Source organism: Pipistrellus kuhlii, unplaced genomic scaffold, assembly GCF_014108245.1.
Source record: "Pipistrellus kuhlii isolate mPipKuh1 unplaced genomic scaffold, mPipKuh1.p scaffold_m20_p_7, whole genome shotgun sequence".
NCBI classification, from domain to species: domain Eukaryota; kingdom Metazoa; phylum Chordata; class Mammalia; order Chiroptera; family Vespertilionidae; genus Pipistrellus; species Pipistrellus kuhlii.
The window spans coordinates 37,072,152-37,094,735 of NW_023425573.1; the positions used below are offsets into that span (position 1 = coordinate 37,072,152).

Sequence of the window (22,584 nt, forward strand, 5' to 3'; positions counted from 1 at the left end):
TTGACATGCTTGATGTACACCTTTTGTTTAATAGTGTTTTCTCCTTAGTACAAATGTAATATATTCATTGTATAATTTTTTATAAACCTGTGTAGATATATAAGGAAAATATATATGATTCTTGATTTAATCCTCCAACAAATCTGTTACTGCTGTTCCCATTTTAGATATTTCTATTACATTTTATAAAGAAAGGTTGGTGTTCCTCTAAGAAAACCCTGTTTAGGACTAGATACATAATTCCCCAGAGACAGGACTATGTCTTTCTCAGTCACCTTCACCAAAGTCAAAGCAATCTGCAGGAGGCCCTCAGTGCTCATAGGTACAGGGTTTGCACAGAGTTTGCAGAGAGTTAGGGCCAACTACAGAGTTAGAGAGCCAGTCCCAAGACTTCTCTCACTTCTGACAGCAACTGCAAATTGGAGGGGTTTCCCCCAAAGCAACCTCGGTTTTGATAATTTGCTAAAAGAACTCACAGAACTCACTGAACACTTTTACACTGACAGTCGTGATTTATTACAAGGAATGGATGCAGACTGAAACCAGCCAAAGGAAGAAGCATGTAAGGCAGGGTCCAGGAGCAGTACAAAACTCGAAGCCTCCCTGTCTCTTCATGAAGTCAGGTGCATGTTTTGACCACATGGATGGAGTATATCATCTCTTTAAAATTGAATTTATCGGGGTGAAATTGATTAATAACTTTATATAAGTTTCAGGGTGAAAACTATGAAGGGATTAAGCAAAAAAAAAAAAATCCTCATACACAAACAATAGTATGGTTATTATCAGAGGGAAAGGGCTGTGGGTGGAGGCAGGAGAAGGTAAAGGGGAGAGAAATGGTGATGGAAGGAGTACAGCGGTCTGGTAGGGTTAACTTCGGGTGGTGAGCACACAATGCAGTATACAGCTGATGTGTTATAGAATTGTACCCGTGGAGTATTTCAAACCAAAGAAGCTCTCCCAAGCCTTGAGTTCAGAGTTTTTATTGGGGCTTTATTATGTATTCATGGTTGATTTCCCAAGTCGACTGATAACAAGTGATGCAAAGCCCCACTGGTTGCTCTCTGGCTAGCCTGAGGCCCATAGGCAAGTAAAATTACCTCTGAGGAGCAGAGGGTGAAACCAGACTCCATAGGATGATGTGCCGTTCTTTACTCCAGCCCCAGCCTGGTCCAGTGCCCTTCCCTCCCTGGCCACGCATGGTGTCTTCTACATGGAGGGTTAGGAGATGCCTGGTCACTGCAGCTTATGCGTTTGGACCCTGGAAAGGAAGCTGAGATGCACATGGAATATGGACAGTTGCCAAGGGAGGAGTGAATGTGCGTTCTGTTAATCCCTGAACCAGTTTAGGATAGCATTCATGTCATGAGTGAAATCGTGAAATGACTTGAATGCTCACATACAATTTTTTAGTATTTAAAATATATAATTGAATTTATTAAAATTTACTTAAGACAAATCCAATATAATTAAACTCCCCAAACACACACACACACACACACACACACACACACACACACACACACATACACACACTGCATTAAAACCATATTTCATTCTAACTTTTGGTCATTACTAAGCAGGTTCACCTGAGTTGGCAGTTTTCTTAAATAATTGCTCTTTTATATGTAGTAGTTAATCCTCATTATTCATGCTTCTGTATTTGCAAATTTGCTAGCTTTTATTATATTTGTAATTTTTAGATAAACACCTGTGACATTTTTGTGTTCGTTAGCCAATAATCACAGAGTGGCAAAATATTTGAGTTGCATGATCTGCATATTCCCAGCTGAGGTCCAACAAGGTGGCCCTCTGCCGTCTTTGTTTTAACTCTTACACTGTAAACAAGTGTCCTCTTCATAGTCTATTCAGTGTCACATTTTTTGAATTTTGTGGGTTTTTTATTGGTGATTTTGCTGTTCAAAAGATCCCCAAGCATAGTGTCAAAGTGTTGTCTGTGTTGTATCTTATTGAGAAAACACACGTTAGATAAACTTCATTGAGACATGAGTTTTAATGCTGGCTGTGAGTTCAATGTTAATCAATAGTATGTACTAAATATTTTTAAATATAATAATAGTTTTTATTGATTTCATAGAGGACAGAAGAGGGAAAGAGAGAGATAAATCAGGGATGAGAGAGAATCATCGATTGGCTGCCTCTTGCACATCCTCTTCTGGGGATTGAGCCCACAACCTGGGCATGTGCCCCTAACCGGAACTGAACCTGAGACCTTTCAGTACTCAGGCAGATGCTCTATCCACTGAGCCAAACCCGCTAGGGCACTAAATATATATTTTTAAACAGAAACACACTGAATATGAAGTAATACTTGGTATACCAGTTAATGTGAATTTTGTAATCAAAGAAAACACAATTTCAAGAGAAACATCAAAAGTGCTTTATTTAAAGTAATGTCCATTGCTAGCTACACATTTCCCCATCTTTCAGGTAATTTGTGGTTACCGTCCCAATAGAACTTTTCTTGATTTGAGGCAAACCATTCAGAGACCCAATTTTCCACTTCTTTGTATCTTTTGAAGTGCTACTCAGAAAGTGCATGTGTTGTTAATTGGAACAAGTGGTAATCTGAAGGAGCAACGTCTGGTGAATACGGCGGGTGGGTTAATACTTCCCAGGCAAGATCTTTTAAAGTGCCTTTAACTGGTTTTGAAGTGTGTAATGGTGCATTATCATGAAGCAAAATTACTTTGCCTTGTCTTCTGGCACATTTTGGTTGTTTCACAATCAAAGTGTTGTTCAAATTGATTATTTGTTGTTGGTAACGATCAATGTTAATGGTGTTACCCAGTTTTAGAAGCTCATAATACACCACACCTTCCTGATCCCACCAAACACAGAGCATTGTCTTTCCGAAGTGATTTGGCCTTGCATTCGATGTTGATAGTTGACCTGGATTAATCCATGATTTTGTGTGTTTGGGATTCGCAAAATAAATCCACTTTCATCGCCAGTCACAATTCGATGCAAAAAATACTTTCTTTCATGCCATTGAAGCAACATTTTACTGATGGCTTTTTGGTTTTCCATTTTTCTTTCGTTCAGTTGATCTGGCACCCATTTACTTTCCTTTAAAATCATTCCCCCATTGCTTATAAACAATTGGAAATTGTTTGCTGAGCAACATTTAATCTTTCTGCAAGTTGTTTTGAGTTTGACATGTATCTTCATCCAATACCTGTAATTGTTGGTCTTCAAACTTTTTTGGTTGACCTGGCTGTTCTTTGTCTTTCACATTGAAATCATCACTTTTAAAACATGTAAACCAGCGTTTACAGTATCTTGAGATGGAACATGTTCACCATAAGCTTCCCGAAGTATTCAGCAGCACTTTTCTTCAAAATAATGAATTAAAACTTCACATAAATGCTCTTTTTTTTTTTTTTTTGGCATGAAACTCAACATTTTTAAGCATAAAAATATCTATGATATTAACACCTTCAACAAATTTGACATATGAAGTTTGGAAGCTTGCTGTCAATACAACAAAATAGCATATATATCAAATCCCATATATATCAATATATGTGTAGCTCCATCTATTGAAAAAAATCTGCATTATTAACTGGTACACCTAGTATATTGTTTGGTTGATGAAAATATGGCCAGAGGCGTGCAGGAACCTTACCTTCTCTTACTCCTAGGAGCAGTGGTTCAGTATTTAGTCATTTAGTGCTTGAGGTGACTTTATAGAATATAACTATTGTGAATAATAAGAGTCAACTGCATTTGCTGCATTACTTTATTCCTTAATTCATTTATTCAAGTAATATTTTATTTGTTCTTTAAGGACACATATTTGAACACTTCTATTGGGTGCCAAGCAATTTCTACATGACTTATACTTTCCCTTTTGTGTTCTTATTCCCAGTATTATTAGTCTTTCAGTAGTCCAGTGACTCAAAGTATTTGTGGGGTTTGTATCATAATTGTACATATACATGAAGTGTGAGATTGCGTTTAAAGATTGGGAATGGGGGCTGAATGTTTTGAGACTATGGTCATTTTTACTTTAGCTACATATACTAGATTCAGACTTCTCAAGAAACTTTCTAGGAATTGTCTTGCCTTCTTAAAGGTCAGATTTTTTAGCATGAAATTTCTTAATGGGTTCATGTCAGATGCTAGCAGAGCCCCACCTTCCCCCACCAAAATGCTCCTACATGGGCTTGCAGGCGGAATTTATGACTGGCAGTGTTCTGCCTCAGTGATGCTTTACTGATTTGAAGCCAGACCACATTGGCCCCTCTCCTTCTCTGATTCCCCCATCTCTCCCACATATTTGCATTTGTGTCTCTTTCTACTACCTCTTCACACTGTCTCCTACTTCTGTACTCAGGCAGAGGGAGGGGAAATGGACTTGAAGAGCAGATGTTCACCTTATGGTCTTTGTGGCTCCCTAGATACATTCTCTTCCATTGAGGTGTTTCTCATTTCCTGGCTTTGATTGTTCAGAATGTATGAGGACTAAGATCTGTACCTTCCTGCTCTTCTCTCCTGATGTTAGGAAAAAACAGTTATACTGGAATCCCCCAAATGTGATGGGGGCAGGGTATATCCAAGTACATTTCTGACTACCTGTAAGTAATAAGTGCCAGCAGGAAAAATCTTGATATTTTTGTGATAAGTAGTTAAATAAGTGGAGTGACTTTCTTTGAACATTTTTGAAACTGTACTCCAAGAAAATGAGGACCAAGACTAAAAAAAAAAAATACCTTTGAATATGCCTAGCACAATGTGTAGGACAAATAGGCCTAACAAATATATATATTAAATTAATTAATAATTAAGATATCTCATTTAAAATATAAATGTTTGGTAATGTTAATTTGATGTTTATTCTTTTCAGATACAGATGAATATAGACCTCCTGTTTGGAAATCTTACTGTAAGTATACTAATAATTTTAAATTGGGTGGATTATAGTGCTTTATAAGTAATATAAAAATACTAGGATCATTAAATAGGAAGTCATTCCATTTTGTTCCTGTTATTGAGAAATTAATTCGCAACAGGATTTTGGAATAGCAGAAGTAATTGTGGGGAAACAGGAGTGTTTATACAGCCTGTACATGGTTTGCACATGTGGAATGCATCTCATCCTCCTGAGCCTGCGTAGAATTCCATATCATGGAATCTGAGACTGCTTGTTGACAGGGGCTGATAAATTAATTCAAGGAGAAGCTAGCTAAGAATTCAGGCTGTTTAATTATTTATTCTCAGATCTTGATGCTTTATAGGAAGAAGGACTCTGTTAATGATACTAAATCAGGAAGCTATCTTGATAAAAGGAATTGATAAAAATGGCAAAAGAAAAGCAGTCTTTCTTTTTTTAGAAACTGTCTTCCCCAATATAAAAGAGAGGCATTTGAGTTCTGTATTGCTCTTTAAACTTTGCCTTAGAATAAAAATTTCTTCAAGTCTAGGTTCTTAGTTTTTTATTTTCTCGAAAATATGGTTTTATCAATTAAAAGATATTTTTAAAAAGTAGAAATAAGGTTAAATATAATCAATGAAGTATTTAAAAAATTTATGAATGCACTATTACAAAAACTAGTACTGCATGCTTTTGTTTGTTATCTATAAAGTTGAAAAAGCAACCTAAGAAACCTTTCCTTTAAATATAGATTACTAACATCTTGTACATGCTGAGTTATTCTAACTTTGATATTGGTATGTTTCTGAAATCTGCTAACTGAAGAAGCAGCAATTCAGTTTCTTGTTGGTTTTATATCCCCAGAACAAATGGAGAGTTTTATTTTAATAGGTTGTTACTTTGGGCTAATTATAGTAAGCAAAATATGAACAATTTCTGAAATACTGCCATATATGCATTTCCCCGTACCCCTGCTGGTGCCTTTGGTTTCTGGAGAGTGTAGAATGTATAAAAATGACTAATGTTCTTTAATCTCCTAAAGATTTTATCTCATAATCTCAATGGCAGAAGCCTATTTAAAATTATTTTCTGCATTTTTCGGTTTTCAATTTATCTTTGTTCCCTTGCTCTGACTTGTGACTTACACATTTTTTTTATTTTATGTAAGAGCATTTATGTAGTCTCAGACTGTTATTGAATCATGGTGATGATTTTGTTCCCCCTAAAGAATATTGATTACTATATGTAGTATATGCAATGTCTATTTTTTTTTTTTTTCATACGTCCTACCGTAGCCACCATTTTTTTAAAAAAATGGCATATGTCTTTTTTGGGGGGTGAGAATACTGCTACTGGATTTTACAGTTTCTTTTAGTTCCTTCAATGCCTGAGCTTCCCCCTCCATCATTTTAATAGTAGAAACAGGGAGGAAATTATTAGAGTAGACTTTATCTCCTGACCATCAAATGAAAAAACTTCATTCCACGTCAAGGAAATGTTATGATTAAACTGTTAAAACCAAGTGGAAAAGCCCATTTTAAAAATAGGTCAGACCTATATCTATATCACATCTATATCTATATCTATATCTATATATCTATGTATCTATATCTTGGTTAGAATTGATAATTGACAATAAATTCTATGACATTATTCAACACTGACAAACCATTATACATACATCATTTTCTCTGTGATATGAATTAAATTTTTGTAATTAAAAAAATTCTCAAAATGTTAATAAAATCTAAATGGATTGAGATTTTTAAGAAATGAGTTTTGTCAGTCAGTGTTAGGAGGGAAATGCAAAACAGCAACTATCAAAGTGTTCTGGTTGTTAACTTATAGTCTGTATTTACATTTGTAAAACCAAAGGGGACAGTTAAATTTTAATGTTAGAAGTTGCAACTTGTTAAGGGGTTTGTTTGTTTTTTACTTTCTGTGTCTAGCTCGATGGTATTTGGATGGCTTTTCCCCACCTCAGAATTCCTCCTTCATATTATCTTTTTAACTCATAAAAAGTTATTCATAGGAGTACTTTTGAAAAAGGAAAAAGGAACTCACACAGTAAAATATGGGCATCTAAAACTGTTTTAATGTGCTGTCTTTCTTAGGGATTTTTGCAACCAGGAAGAAAAGGCACAAGAAGACATTTCTATGATAGAATTTCAGTCATTAATAATGAGGAAAGGTTTTGTTTATGTTTGGATTTTTAAATAGTAAAGGTGTATCTTCTCTGTGCCTTTTTAGTGATAGCATTACCGTGGTCTGTTTGGGTGATGAACTCAGGATGCATGCTGGTGATCAAACAGTACTCCAAAGGAGCTTGGTGTTACTGTCAGTCACCTACATTCTTTGCTGAGTGTTTACTTTGTGCCAAGGACTGTTTTGTCTAACATAGTAACTTACTTAATCCTTTCCGTATCCTATGAAATAGAAATTATTTTTATCCCCTTATTATTGCAAGTGGAGAACACTGAGGCACAGTATGCAGTGCTAGTAGCAGAGCCTGGTGTTCAGACAACCCCAGAGGGTCTAGTCCAGGAGCTCACATTCTTAGACACAATGTTATATCGCCTTTCCATAGCAATACAGGACAGTGGTATGTGTCTGTTCGCAGTACAAATATTGTATGTAATAGACACACACATACATACTTATAGTCTAGTTATATATGCATGTATATGTAGTCTAATTGTATGTACTTGTATATGTTTCTGTATATGAATCAATTCAATCAGAAGTGAAGCCTCTATAATGACATGTAATTAAAATCTGAGTCTTTATTATCTGACAATACCAGATGTCCGTGTAGTGTAATGTTATATACGTCTTTAAATACAATATTAACTTAAATTCAATTGAATGTGATTATATATGTTGAAATCGAAAGTAAATTTCAAGTGATAAATTTAAACTTATGTAAACACACTTTCTCTAATAACCACACATTCTATTCATTCTTTTTTTTCTATTTCAAATAAAAAAAGCCAAAGACAGTCTAGAAGATCATGGTATTGGTATAACTTTCACTGATCCATTTTTAAATACTCTAAAAATTATCCTCTCTTTGGGAAGTTATTTCAGTGCCTTATTTATTTATTTATTTATTTATTTGCTTCATTTGCCCAAATTGAATAAGTGGCAGTAACGTTGGTGTCGAACTCAATCAGAGAAGGGGCCAAAATCTAAATCAGCCTAATGCGGGCAAATGGTATTAAACAGTCATAATACTGAAAATGTGATGGAAACGAAGCGGGAGTTGCAATGATGACAGGGCGGTGCGGGGCAAAATGGCAGGCCTCGGGACGCTAATTTGGCCTGAGGGGCCTTGTGTTTTGACACACATTTGGTTTAAAGGGAATTATATAAAATAACATAAAAATAAACGGTAAAGATTATGGGAGTTTAATTTGAGAAGAGGTTGCATATATCGAGTTAGAAAAATGGCATATCTAGCCTAATATTTTATTCATTGTACATTTAATAATGTGAATTAGAAACTTAAAGAAAGTACATAACATCCTGCTTTCTTGACACAGGGAATAGTTTTAAGTAATGCAGTCACAAAAAAAACGGGTTGAGCGGGAGATAAATGACTCAGATTATGGAGAAGAGAGCTAGATATCGAGTACTGATTTTTTATAAGACAATGGCAATCTTGAGTTTTCAATTTGTGTTTGTTCTTGAACTTTCTCTAAATCTAGTTAGGTTTACTTAAAAAGTAGGGCTGTACTACAGTTTACTTGTGACCATAAAAAAGCAGACAGTTTGTGATTCCTAATATATTCAGAAGTTCTATCTACGTAAGAGAAATGACCCGTTTTGCTTTCTTTCTTGTAGTGTATCAGCTGCAGCAGGAAGCCCCCCATCCTAGGAGAATCACCTGTACAAATGAGGTGGGTGGAATGAAACTGTCGCAATGAAATGTTTTTCATTTATTTGTTTCCCAGACTTGGACCTTCTTCATTGGCTTGGTTATTTGTGAGATTAACCATCTACAGTAGTTGGCACCATAACATTGCAACTTGAATGAATTTTTCTTAACATTTTTCTTACTTGAAACAGCTGTCACTGTTTAAGGGACGGTCTGGAAACACGTTATATAGAACATGACAGTATAGTTTTAAGTGATGCTAATCTTTTTTGTACATACATTCTTCTTCCATTTTTTGTTTTATTTTTTGCTTTTAAAACAAAGTTTGAAGGCATTATGGAAGTATTATTAATTTTTCCATTAGAAAGATGTAAGTCATGATGTAAAAAATAAGCAGACATAGTTCACAAAAAAATAGGACATATGACAATATATAGGAAAAGATGTTCAATTTCATTAATAATAGAAATGCAAATTAAAATACATAGACCATTGTCACCTTTCAGAGTAGCAGAAGTTAAAGCTTAGCGTATACTTGGTTAGTAAGCCTGTGAGGACATAGGCACTTATATATTGCTGATGGGAATGTGCCATGCTACAATTCTCTGAGAATTTTGTAATGTCTAACAAAATATACTTCACTAACCTTTGACCCACTAGTCCAAGTTACAGGGATTTACCCTGATGAATTATCTATACAAATATGGAATAACATATGCTAACGTTTTTAGTGTAGGACTGTTTGTAGTAAAGTATTAGGTAAAAAACCTAATTGTCTATAAGGAAGATTTCTGTGAGATGATATGGAATGATATAAAATGTATATACAATATAGTAAATATGGTCCCTTTTTAGTAATAAAAAAAATAACTCTGCCTGTGTGGTTCAGTGGTTGAGTATCAACCTATGAACCAGGAGGTCATAGTTCAATTCCCAGTCAGAGTATATGCCTGGATTGCAGGCTTGATATCCAGTGGGGTATGTAGGAGGCAGCCAATCAATGATTCTCTCTCATCATCGATGTTTCTCCCTCTCTGAAATCAAGTAAGAAAAAAAGAAAGGTCATTTTTGTAAAAGAGAAACACAGAAAGGATTAGCCAGGGATTGGTAAAATGTTTATCCATAAGGAGTGGATGAGGAGCAGTATTGATAGTATACGGATGGGAGTGAGACTTCTCTGAGGACATATTTTTATACAGTTGTGACTTTTGAATTATGCAAAAGTATCACTCAAACAACAGATTTATTGTAAATAAAAATGATAAGAACTGAACATAAATGAACCTACCCTTCCAGATAGATCAATGCCTCATTCAGAAAATATTTCTTAGTTGAACCAGGCAAATACTCTCTTTCAGTCTCCCCCAGTACAAAGTCCTTAGAAACTTTTCTGCTAGGCCTTTCTTTATCTCATAGCCCGCACACACTGCACACACTGCTGTGAAAAGCTAGGGGAGATTAGCTGGGGAGGTTATGGCCCCAGTGAGAGAACAAAGGGGCAAGATTATGGCGAGATGTTAACAGAAGGAGGAATGTGGAAGGAAAGTCACAATCTCTTCTGACAAATTGTGGCATGAAGGTCTGAGGTGTTGTATTTTACTTTTTGGATAAAGTGATGTAAATATTTTTTCATATTTGTAAAGCCTAGACATGAAAAGGTAATTTAGTCCAACTCTTTTTACAGATGAAATATTTTATAGATAAGGAACAGGTCTTAAGAGGCAGTTAGTCTGCTGGTAGAACTGGAACTCCAGACTCTGACTTTCTTTTTCTTAATGTTTGCTTTAATTTATCACATACACAAATGTTGAGTCATGTTTTGAACATTGCATTAGCACAAATAACTTTCTTTTTTATTTTTCCAATAGGTAGAAAACAGACCAAAGTATTATGGAAGAGAGTAAGTATGGATTATCAGAAAACATTTTATAGATTGGAATATGTAAGAGAGACAGTAAAATGGGTGCTTTTAGTAAATGGAAGAGGTATTCAAGTTTGGATGACTGAAATTATTTTTCTGATTATAAATGTAATTATTCTAATTGGTGAAAACCCAGAAAATAAAGACAAGTATAGAGAAGAAAGTAACATGGGGAAATGTTTGCAAGAATGTTAAAAACAAAGCATGTAAGCAAATAAAGAAAGCCATGTAAGCAAATAAATAAAGCCATGTAAGCAAATTAAATATGAGGGAAACATTTATATTTGTGTGTACATGTATATATTAAGCATATAGATATATATACACACACGTGTGTGTTGGGATATGGGTTGTTTAGTCTCTATTTATGCTTTTCTTTATTTTTAACTTTCTTATAAAATTTCTATAAGTAAATATATGCCACCTAGAAATAACATTAGCAGTTTGAAGTATTACCTTCTAAAGATCTATTTTTCTAATTGATTTTACAAAATGGAGATATGCTTATAATTTTTGTAGCCTGGTTTCCCCCCATTAAATATTAATAATGAACATTTTTCTATTTTATGAAAAATGTTATAAATTTAAAATCCTTAATTTTTCTAAATATTGAAATAAGGAAATAAAGCCCTTTGGGGAAAAGAATAAAAATCACCTATTATCTCATCATTCCCCAAATAAATTATTTGTTTTTTAAGACTTAATATCATATCAAATAATGTATATGGCAAGTATTTAGAAATTATTTAAAATTCTATTTAAGTTTTTAAGACCCTTGTGAATAGAACTTAGGAGTTTGGGGAGCCAATGGTGTTCTTTATGGTTATACCATAATTTAGTTATTTCTCTGCTTTTGGCATTTAGGTTGCATATAAGTTATGCAATCATATGTTGCATAATGATGTTTCTGTCAATGATGGATCACATATACAATAGTGGTACACCATGTACAACCTTTATGTGTAGTAGGCTATACCATCTAGGTTTGTATCAGGCACTCTATGATGAAATCACCTAAAGTGTGTTTTTCAGAATATATCTCTGTCATTTAGTGGTACATGCCTGTATTATTAATGGTAATACCACAAGAAGCATCTTAGTGCATACAGCTTTTTATGGGCAGAAATTTTGAGTCAAGTGTTATGAATAGTTTTAAGGGGTTATTAATCCTCACCTGAGGATATATTTTTTCCATTGTTTTTCTCAGAGAGTGGAAGGGAGTTGAAGGGGGGGGGGGGGAAGAAAGAAACATCTGTGTGAGAGAGATGTGGGAGAGCCACATCAACTGGTTGCCTCCCACAGGTGCCCCCACTGGGGCCAGGGAGGGAACCCCCAGGTACATGCCATTGACCATGAATCAAACCCAAAACCCTCTGTTGTGGAGGCTAATGCTCTAACCACTGCCCCACACTGGCCAGGGCAGTTTTAAGATTTTTAAAATACCATTGTCAAGTTTTGTTACAAAATTTGTTTTCTTGATGTCATTCTTTATTATTATTATTATTATTATTATTATTATTATTTGAATATATTTTTATTGATTTCAGAGAGGAAGGGAGAGGGAGAGGGAGAGACAGAAACATCAATGATGACAGAGAATCATTCATCACTGCCTCTTGCATGTCCCTTACCAAGGATTGGGCCTGCAACCCTGGCATGTGCAGGGAATCGAGCCTGATTCCTGGGCTGATGCTCAACCACTGAGGCATTCTGGCCAGGTGAATGCTATTCTTTAAATTGAGTTTTTTTAAACAAATAGATACTAAATTTTACTGATATTAATTGATGACAGATAAACTGAAAATAAACATATCCATATGCTAATCTGAAGGTAGGGATAGGTTACCATCTTCTTGCTCCAGCAGAGTCAGGGTGGACCTGGTTCTGAAAGATTGAGGACTTTGTGAAAGTCAAAAATTCCAAGCCATTGCTAAACCTAGCTATTTTAATTGTCACGATTTGAACATACCTATCCTGGACCGTTTTAAGACTTAAATTGAGACTGATCATTTCCATGAGAAAAATCTCTAAAAAGTTGCCACTTGCACCTAATAAGATTTCTATTATTAAGGTGCCATTTCAGAGCCTTTAAAATACATTATTCCAAATTATTTCAAATTCAAGACACTGTTGTTTTGTTTTACCAGTAAAAGCTGCAAAGTTTCAGTATAGCAATAATTCAGTTCTATTATTTTGAGTTTCCAAAAGGACGTAATGAATATTCTTTATAATTTGTAAATCCCATACGAAAGTACGGTGATTTTATATTTTTAATATTAATCATCAGTCACCATTGGCATATTTTTCTTTTTCAGTGTTTTAGCTCTGAGTGTTTTATAGATGAATCTACTGTGTTTGTGTAAAGAGTGTGCTTATTCTTCTTCCCCCTTTTTTCTCCGTTAATCAAAAATAGGTTTTAGCAGGGAATGAAAGCAAGTATTACAGCTCATTGCTTCTGGCTTGAGAACCCGTGGTGCAGATTATGCTCATTATTGGACGATCATGCCAATTAAGGGCAACACAGGGTCCTGGAAAATTGCCAGCATGGACTCTGAGCCAAAATTTTGAGAAACGTTATTGGTATGAAGAAAGGAAATGGGACACATTTCAGTGTATTTTTCATCATGTCCATGTGGTCAGACCGGCTGCATCAGAATGGCATGTTTGCTCAGGAGAGGTGGTTGGTCTTCCTTTGGCTGGGTGTGGGTTTGGGTTTTGTAATTGTTAAATGGATTGGGTAGTGGCTTTGGTGCTGTTTTATCACCACAGAGAAGCTGGCCAGGGGCCAGGGCCAGGGCAACACAAGCATAGTTAAACTCCGTTGAGTTCATAATCCCCTTTGAGTATATGGCAGTGTTTGATCTCAAAAACAAGAGGGAAAGATGGGGGTTTTGTTTTGTCTTGTTGCACTGAGAAAGGAAGACCTGTGGTTTCTGAATGGACTCTGTTTCTCAGGTTCCATGGCAGGATCTCCCGGGAAGCCGCCGACCAGCTCCTGAGCGTGGCCGAGGGGAGCTACCTCATTCGGGAGAGCCAGCGCCAGCCAGGAACCTACACGTTGGCTTTAAGGTTGGTCGAGGACCTGTAATTATAACTGTGCTTCATTTAAAACCCTCTTAATAGAGGGCTTTAAATTTTAAAAGCATCCAGCTCGTAATTGAATTGGTTCTTGTTTTCTTGGGACCTAATTACCATTTTAATAGCTTGGAGGCCCTTAAAAAATTCCTCATGAATGGTAGCACTCTCTAATTAAGAATTGAAGAACTTTTAAAGCATTTTTATTGTAGCTGCTTTCTTGCATTTCATTATGTGTTCTCCCCCATCTGTCCTGCTGTGTCAGCTCCATCTATTTCTTGAACAAGAAAAGGAACTAAGAGAAAAGATCTTTGTAACTCATAAAATTAAAAGCCAGTGTTGTTTCTCTTAGGTTGGCTTTTGGTTGAAGCAGTTTTTCCTGGGAGCTCTTGGCTCTTTCCTATTAGCTAAACTTTTTCAGCATTTTGTCTGTTCTTAGCTTCTAGTACCGTGCCCAGAAACAAGTATTTACATTAACCCTGCAATACAGAACAGAAATATAATAGCATGCTTATCCTTGGATTTACCTCCTGCCAGGCCTCTAACCTCATTTCATCTTCACAACTCCAGGATTTATGGATTGTTACCTTCTCCACTTTACATATAAGGAAACAGAGGAACTAGAGACCGAAAACTTGGCCAGGGTCATATATTTAATAATTCATGTAACTGCGATTTGAAACCTGTTAATCTAGTCTGCATTGCTGCCTCTCCAAAGGCTTGGAATAATTATCCATTGTCTTTGCCCATTCATCATTTCTTCATCCATTCTTCAGAGAAGCCATAAAAATAGAAACTTTCTGCTCTGGCTCAGTGGTTGGAGCATTAGCCCAAGTACCAGAGAGTGATAGGTTTGATTCCCAGTCAGTGAAACATACCTGGATTGCGGGTTCACTGCTCACCCCTTCACTCCGCCAGGGTGTGTACAGGAAGCAACTGATCTGTTTCTCTCACATCAATGTTTCTATCTACCTCCTCTTCCCTCCTACACCCTCCCTTCCAGTCTCTCTAAAAAGCAATGGGGGAAAAATCCTCTGGTGAGGATTAAAAATAAAAAATAAAGAAACTTTCTAAGAAAGCGGTCAAAGAAATTAAGTTTCTTTCTATGGCCTCAAAGAGAGAATAGGAAGGTTATATTACTGCTCAGAACTCTAAAATGACATTCTGACTTAGTCACTTATGCCTATGTGAGTGATCAGGGACTGCTCTTATTCCCACCCATCAGATTTAATCATCTTTCTGACAAAAAGAATGATATAATTCAGTATTATTTCATACTGAATGCCGAATTAATAGCATACTTGGAAAACAGAGCTTGATTTAGGACTTCATGGAAATTTGCTTTTGATGACAAATGATAAAGTGTAAGTCCCCATTAATTATTTAATTATATTTTTGGGGGGGTTAAATTATGGCATACAGAGGGAGGGAAATCTGGGCTGGGAATTCAAAAACCTATTTGTTTTGCCACTGAATGAACTAAAAGACAGATATTGGGCCAGCCACAGAACTCCTTAAAGTCGGTTTTTCATCTTTCTGCTCTTAACATTTTATAATTTTAGGATTCTACATCACATTTCCAAAAAGTCTGGTCATCTGAGTGTGTGCGGTAATAAGCCTTGATGTCAAGGTTAGTGGATCTGAATAAGGAAGAAGGAGACATAGAAATCTCCCCTTTGCTGCCCTTCTTACCTGCCCCTGAGATCACATAGTAAGTTATAGAACTGGAATTTGAACTCAGTTTTGCCTCATTGCAAAGTTTCCATATCTTTCCTTATGCCGTATTGCCTCTCAGAACATGCTGTCAATCAGTTTTCACTTAATGACACCAGCAGACACTGTAGGGCCAACTATTTAGTTTGGAGAAAAGTAGCACCCAAACCTTCCAAGGTCTTGCTCACTCCCTCCCCCTCACTCTCATGCTATATATGCCTGTGTTATCTAACAGCGAGGGGGACTTTTTCTTCTTGCTCATCCCATAATTTTTATTTCTTGAGTCCCCCTACCCCCCCTTAAAGTTCCCTCTCCTTTTCAACTGTAAGCCTTTTTCCTGGACTAGTTCAATAACTGCCTAATAAATATTCCTTTATCCAGTCTTTTCCTTCTGATATATCTTCCACAGTATCATAAATGCCCATCAATCTTAAAATCTGATGCAGTGATCAGCAATGTTGTAATGTTGGATAGGGCAAAAGGTTTCAAAGATTACACCTCCCCCCATCACTGACATCTCTCCCATACATGTGGAGGCCTAGCCTAACCCTTCACTGATGATCTTTGTGATCATGTGGGGCATTCCTCAGGGGAGTGCGTGTTATGTAAGTGCTGTCACATCACCAGTTTTCTGCAGTGAGAAAAGAGATCTCATTCCATAGCTGGGAGGTATTCTGCAGTTGAATTTTACTCGCCTCTTCACCATCTTCTTCCATATTCCATCTCAGCCTGAATTTCAGGCCAGGCCTTGACTGGCTTTTTTGCCTTTGCCCATGTTGACCCCTTCGTTCAGGAAATATCTGTTGCTCAGTGAAAGGAAGTATACAGACAGACGTTTACATGGTTGCAGTGTGTAATTGAAGATGCTAGGCCAGGCATCAGATAATAGTACCTTATGAAGAATTAGATGTGTGTTTCAAAGTGACTTTGGGATTTTTATGTTTTTGACAACATTTGGATTAACTATAGTTTAATGAGTTCTGGCAAATACAGTTATGTGTAAGCTTAAGATAATTTAAGAAGTTTGATTGAAAACATTTTTTATCATTTTCATAGTTTTAAAACTAATTTCTTAAAAAAAATTTTATCATGTAATTTTTCTCACTAAGAAGAAAATAGTATGTTCACTGTTGTCATGTATAGTGACAAATGAAAAGGGATAGGACAGTGCATGTTTTCTGTGATCTTTTATTAAATGTTAAGTATATACCAACGAATCCTATCTAATAAAAGAGTAATATGCAGATTGACCATCACTCCAACACACAATATGGCTACCCCATGTGGTCAAAGATCCTGCCCCCATGTGGACACAAGATGACCAGCAGGGGAGGGCAGTTGGGAGGCACCAGGCCTGCAAGGAAGAGCAGTTGAGAGGGACTAAGTCTATAAGGGAGGGCAGTTGGAGGTGATCAACTCTGCAGGAGAGGGCAGTTAGGGGAGACCAGGCCGGCAGAGGAGGGAAGTTGGGGGCAAACAGGCTGGCAGGGGAGCAGTTAGACATCAATCAGGCTGGCATGGGAGTGGTTAGGGGATGATCAGGCTGGCAGGCAGAAGTGGTTAGGGGCAATTAGGAAGGCAAGCAGGCAAGCAGTTGGGAGCCAGCAGTCCTGGATTATGAAAGGGATGTTCAACTGCCCCTTTAGGCCCGATCCCATCGGGTACTAACTTTAGGCAGTCGGACATCCCCCAAGGGGTCCAGATTGGAGAGGGTGCAGGCTGGACTGAGGGACAACCTCACCCCCCTTCCGGGCTCCGTGCACGAATTTCATGCACCAGGCCTTGTGTAACTTATAAGAAACATAACAATTATTAAATATGATTATAACTGTTATGTGGCCAGCATATATTTTAAGAAGCAGCCATTGCCTTTGGAATCTCCTGTGTACTGTGTCTTCCTCCTCTGTTCCCCCTACTTGCTCCTGTGACTCGCACTGCAGCCTTAGCCGATGATCAGCCTTCTTTATGAATTTGTAACATATGTTTATATCCCCACACAGCACATTGTTTAGATTTGCTTGTTTTGGACTTAAAATAAATGGAACCTGTAGAATGTATTCTTCATCCTTTCTTCACTCAACATTTTGTTCCTGAGATATATCCTTACTGTAGAACATGGCTATAGTTTACTTATTTTCACTGTTGTATAATAACCCATTAAATAATTATACTGTAATTTTAGTTGCTTGACCTTATTGTGTATATTTAACCTCTTTGAGCTTTAGTTTCCTGTTTATAAAATAAAACCCTTAAGATTCTTTAATTAGTAGCATCCCACTTTTTTTTTTTTTGCACCCCACTTTTAAGAATCAAATTATCAGTTGAGAAGCCTTCAGCTCCAAGTGTTATCTGATACTCAAAAGCAAACTCTTCCTGCTTAAACAGTACTTTATTTAAGGTAATATTTCACATAATGAGAAATTCAGAAATGCAAAAGCATGGATGCTCAGTATCCCAGTGATATTATGGAGGACTTGTGATCTTTTCATTTCTGGCCATTCGCAGTATCAGCTCCTGCCTAAGGCTGATTTTCCTTGTGGTCCGAGGTGGCTGCAGGGGCAGTCAGAGTTGTGTGCTTCCTTATATATGCTCCTTGTAAGGGAGCACACTGCTGTTCTCTCGTGCAGGATGCATCCTTCCCTTCAGGTTGATCGAGCCAATGTGGTCTCCCTTTCCCAACCAGGACCAATGGGCCAATAACAGCCTGCAGGGAAATGCATGTACTAATTTTTTGTTCTGGACCTGGGAGATGGAGTCAGCTTCTCCTGGAAAATAAGGCTTTGGGAGGAGGTCTGGATGAATACATTCTGGTTTTCTTTTCTTGTTTTAAAAGAAGGAAAAAAGTTGCAGTGTGTGTATGTGGAGGGGGGTGGGCATCAGGGTGGTGAATGTGTACAGTTATACTATACAGCATAGTAAGTATTCATTAAAATAATTTCCATGTTAGATGATGAGGATCAATCCATTGTATAATTCTTCAAATATTTTAGTCTGATCAACTTCTTATTAAAGAGGCATATCCAGTTTTGTAAATAGTGTTATGAGTTCCACAGAAAGGTACATGAAGCCAGGCACCAAAGTTTTATAAATTCTCTTTGGTGATGTTGTTTTGTCTATAGTATTTTCAAAATTTGATTTAAAATAGTTTTCAATTTGACTTAAAATAATTTAATATTTTAAAGATGACATGGAGAGTCTAATTATGTTAGTATTTTTAGCACAGTGAAATAAATCCATTGTACTATTGACTAATATATTCCTTAAAATATTTATCGTTGGTATGTCACTGACATATGCCAAGGACTTTCATAGATATCAGAGTCTTGATCTTCATTATTAAATTGGGAAGTTAACATGATCTCCCAGGTAACTGCATCATCAAAAATAACATTTATTGAGCTTCTGTATTCTGCCAGGGACTGGCTATCCAGATGGGTCAAGGAAGAAGGCCTTTAAGCTACTTCTTAAAAGTAGAGTGGAAGTTTGCCAGATATAATGTAGGATGTGATGAAAATTAGCATTTTGGGAAGAAGAAACAACCAAACCCGGAATATATAGAACAACATAGAACATTTGGTGTATGGCAGGGTTTGGGAATACAGGAAGTGTGCCAGGAAAGCCTGGTATATCAGACTTAAGAATTTGGTCTTTCTCTGTGGGACATGGGAGTCAATGAAAACGTTTTTAGATGAGAGTGATGATTACATTTATAATTTAGATCTATCACTGTAGGAGCAATAAGAATGAATGGAGCCCTGCCAGTGTTTTTAAGTGGTTAGAGCATCAGCCCATGCACTGAAGGGTCATGGGTTTGATTACTGGTCAAGGGCACATACCTGGGTTTCAGGTTTGATCCCAGTTGGGGTGCATGCTGGGGGCAACCAATGGATATTTCTTTCTCACATAAATGTGAGGATGGTAGAAACTAAGTTGTACCAGAATTACTTAGATAATTAATTTAGTAAGCAGTTTTTCTTTGGCTATGGAGAACTGATCTTTCAAAGGGTTTCTAGATATCTTATAGATTTTAAAGGGTTCATTTTGAGGAGAAATGTTAGCTTCAAATTTGGCAATTTCTGTTGAGTCTGATTCATTTTACCTACTCTAAATTGGGAGAGGAATAAGATGACAAGTGCAGGAGTCAGTACTCCCAAATCCTGTATCTGGATATTCCAGGACAGAACTGGACATAGTCCTGGGAATGCTTTACCCACAGTGCTTGCACTCTCCTTGGTTTTAGGATGGCCAACCATCACAAGAATTATTTGGAAAAAAATTTAGATAATGGAGAACAAATAAGAATTTAAAAACTGAAAAAGCATAGTGTAACTCTATGTTTGGACATACTTATTATATTTTCTGTTAAAAATGTATTTGTTAAATTCTAAAATATACATAGCATAAGTTAATCTGAAAAATAAAATTCATTAGAGAGGTCATTATGTATATTATTGTACTACTTACATAAAATTAGATATCTATTGGGTATACTAGGTATATGTAAGTAGAGAGATGTCTAAAAGAATGATCAAAATGTTCATAGTGTTCATCTCTTAATGATGAATTCAAAGGTGATTTTTATTTCTTTGTAGCTTTCTAAGTGCCTTATTTGTTGTTGTTGTTTTTACAACGTGTGTATAGAATTATTATAGTCAACCAAAGAAAATCAATAGGGCTATCTTCATTTTGAGAAGTAGTCAAGACACTAACTGTACTCTTTAAGCAAAGTGGAAGATAAAACTTCCTATATCTTTGAAGATCTGACTCTAAGTGGAATGTATTAACTTATTTGAATAATTGTTCAGAATCGAAGAATTGGTCAGCCTTGGGGCCTTTAGAGAGGGCAGTCATATGTTGATATAACTATACTGCATTTCTCAAAACCATTTGATCATGAGACCCTCTTTTCATGGAATCCCTCTGTGGAACACATTTTGAGAAACATTCCATTAAACATTTGATTTGCACAGTTCCTCTTTCTCTGGATTTCATGCACCAAGCAACCTTCTAATTTAGGCTTTCCATGTGGTCTACATGGAGAGAAAACTTAAAATATATGAGTATTAGGGACTTTTGAGTTATTTCTCATTTTCAAGTTAACAAATTAGAATTAAATGCTGCAGTTGAGGGAGAAAAGAAGGGGAAACAAATCTACTAGGTTTCTTCTATTTGATAAGTTAAGAAAGACATCCTTTCGGCCAATGTGCCTCAGTGGTTGAATGTTCACCCATGCACCAGGAGGTCATGGTTTGATTCCCAGTCAGGGCACATGCCCATGTTTTGGCATCCCCACCAATGAATGATTCTCTGTTGTCGATGTTTCTCTCTCTCCCTCCCTCTCTGAAATGAATAAAAGAAAAAGAGACATCCTTCCCATTGATTTCACACCTCTTTTTGATAAGCCCCCAAAAACTTCCTACTAAAGTGTTAAGTTGATAGATAAAAATTAAGGGCTTATTGCCTCATTGCTTTTTTTTTTTTTTTTCTTATTTTATTTTCCTGAACCAGAAAAGATTTACTTCCTATTTAGAGAGTGTTCTGAAACCTTTGGCACCCAGCACCATTTTTATGTATTAAAAAATTGCAGGCGTGGCTTTGCATTCTATGAACACTTACCTCTTTTTAAAAAAAAAACACCTTTTTATTTTGTTATAAATAACATGCCAATTTACCCATTTAAAATGTATAATTCGCCAAAACCGGTTTGGCTCAGTGGTAGAGTGTCGGTCTGCGGACTGAAGGGTCCCAGGTTCGATTCCAGTCAAGGGCATGTACATCGGTTGCAGGCACATCCCTGGTAGGGGGTGTGCAAGAGGCACTTGGTTGATGATTCTCTCTCATCAACGTTTCTAGCTCTCTATCTCTCTCCCCTCCTCTCTGTAAAAAATCAATAAAATATAAATAAATAAAGTGTATTATTCAGTGGTTTTTAGAGCATTCAGAAAGTTATGCAACAAAATCCATTTTAGAACATTTAATCACCCTAGAAAGAAACTCCATACCCATTTGCAGTCACTTCCTATTCCTCCCAACCCTCCTAGCCTCAGGGAACCATTAGCCTACTTTTGTCTCATGGAGTTATGCATCCTGGCTATTTTATACAAATGGAGTCATATGTATGGGTTCTTTTGTGACTGCCTTCTTTCTCTTAGTATGTTTTTACTAAGAATAAAATAGTGAAGTATCACTACTGTATTCACTCTATTACTTTAGAGTGAAGTCTCACTACTTCACTCCTTTTTATTAACGAATATTTAAATAATGTTCCAACGTTTGCCTGTATGCCCATTTTGTTTATTCATTAGTTGATGGACATTTGGATTGTGTCCACTTTTTTGGCTATTATGAATAATGTTGCTATTATGAATAATGCTACTCCCAAGTTTTTGTATGGACATACATGTTTGTTTGCCTTGTATATATACCTAAGCGTGAAAATGCTGGCTCACATTGCAACTTAGTTTTGACATTTTGAGGAACTGCCAAATTTTTTTCCAAAACATTTTTACCATTTTATAGTCCCACCAGCATTACAGTATATGATGGTTCCAGTTTCTCCTCCTCACCAGCCTTACTATGTCATTGATTTCGACAGTGCATGTGACATCCTAGGGGATGTGAAGTGGTATCTCATTGTGATTTTGAATTGCACTTTATTCTTGAATGGTACTTCATTTTTCAAATGTTTATGCTCAATATCATTTTCATATACTGCTGTCCATTCAAACTTCAATTTCATCTCAAAAGTTTGCATACAGAGCAATGGATTTAAAGCAACAGTAGATGAATCAAAAAAGTTGAGTTTAAAAATTTTTTGCATTTTAAAGGCACAGCATAAGGCAAATTCCACTGAGCATTTCATTTAGGGAGAGGTTGAGTTTCAACTATATTTGGGGACTAATCAATAGGAACTTTGATCTGAGAGAGTTAACTGACTCTGTGGTTATCTACCTACTTTGCAAAGGGAATCTAGAATCTAACTTACAGAAATACTTGAGGGTACAGTAGAAAATACACCAGGTTCTCTTAACAGGTCCTATTACTTGGCAACAGAATGCATTGATAATGTGCCTCCTTCCCTATGAATGATTTGTTACACCC

At 36.4% G+C, this 22,584-nt stretch overlaps 1 protein-coding gene across 2 annotated transcripts in view; it reads left to right on the forward strand.

Annotated features, from left to right (window-relative positions):
• Positions 1-22,584, forward strand: part of CHN1 (chimerin 1) — a 139,936-nt gene that overhangs the window by 29,207 nt on the left and 88,145 nt on the right. Inside the window, exons 2-5 of one of the 2 annotated variants that reach the window (XM_036422333.2) lie at positions 4,871-4,909; positions 8,741-8,796; positions 10,643-10,674; positions 13,651-13,764. In XM_036422333.2, coding sequence (XP_036278226.1) covers positions 4,871-4,909; positions 8,741-8,796; positions 10,643-10,674; positions 13,651-13,764 — 241 coding nt within the window. Of the gene's footprint in view, positions 1-4,870; positions 4,910-8,740; positions 8,797-10,642; positions 10,675-13,650; positions 13,765-22,584 lie in introns of those variants that run through there. The other variant, XM_036422336.2, reaches the window with a different exon arrangement.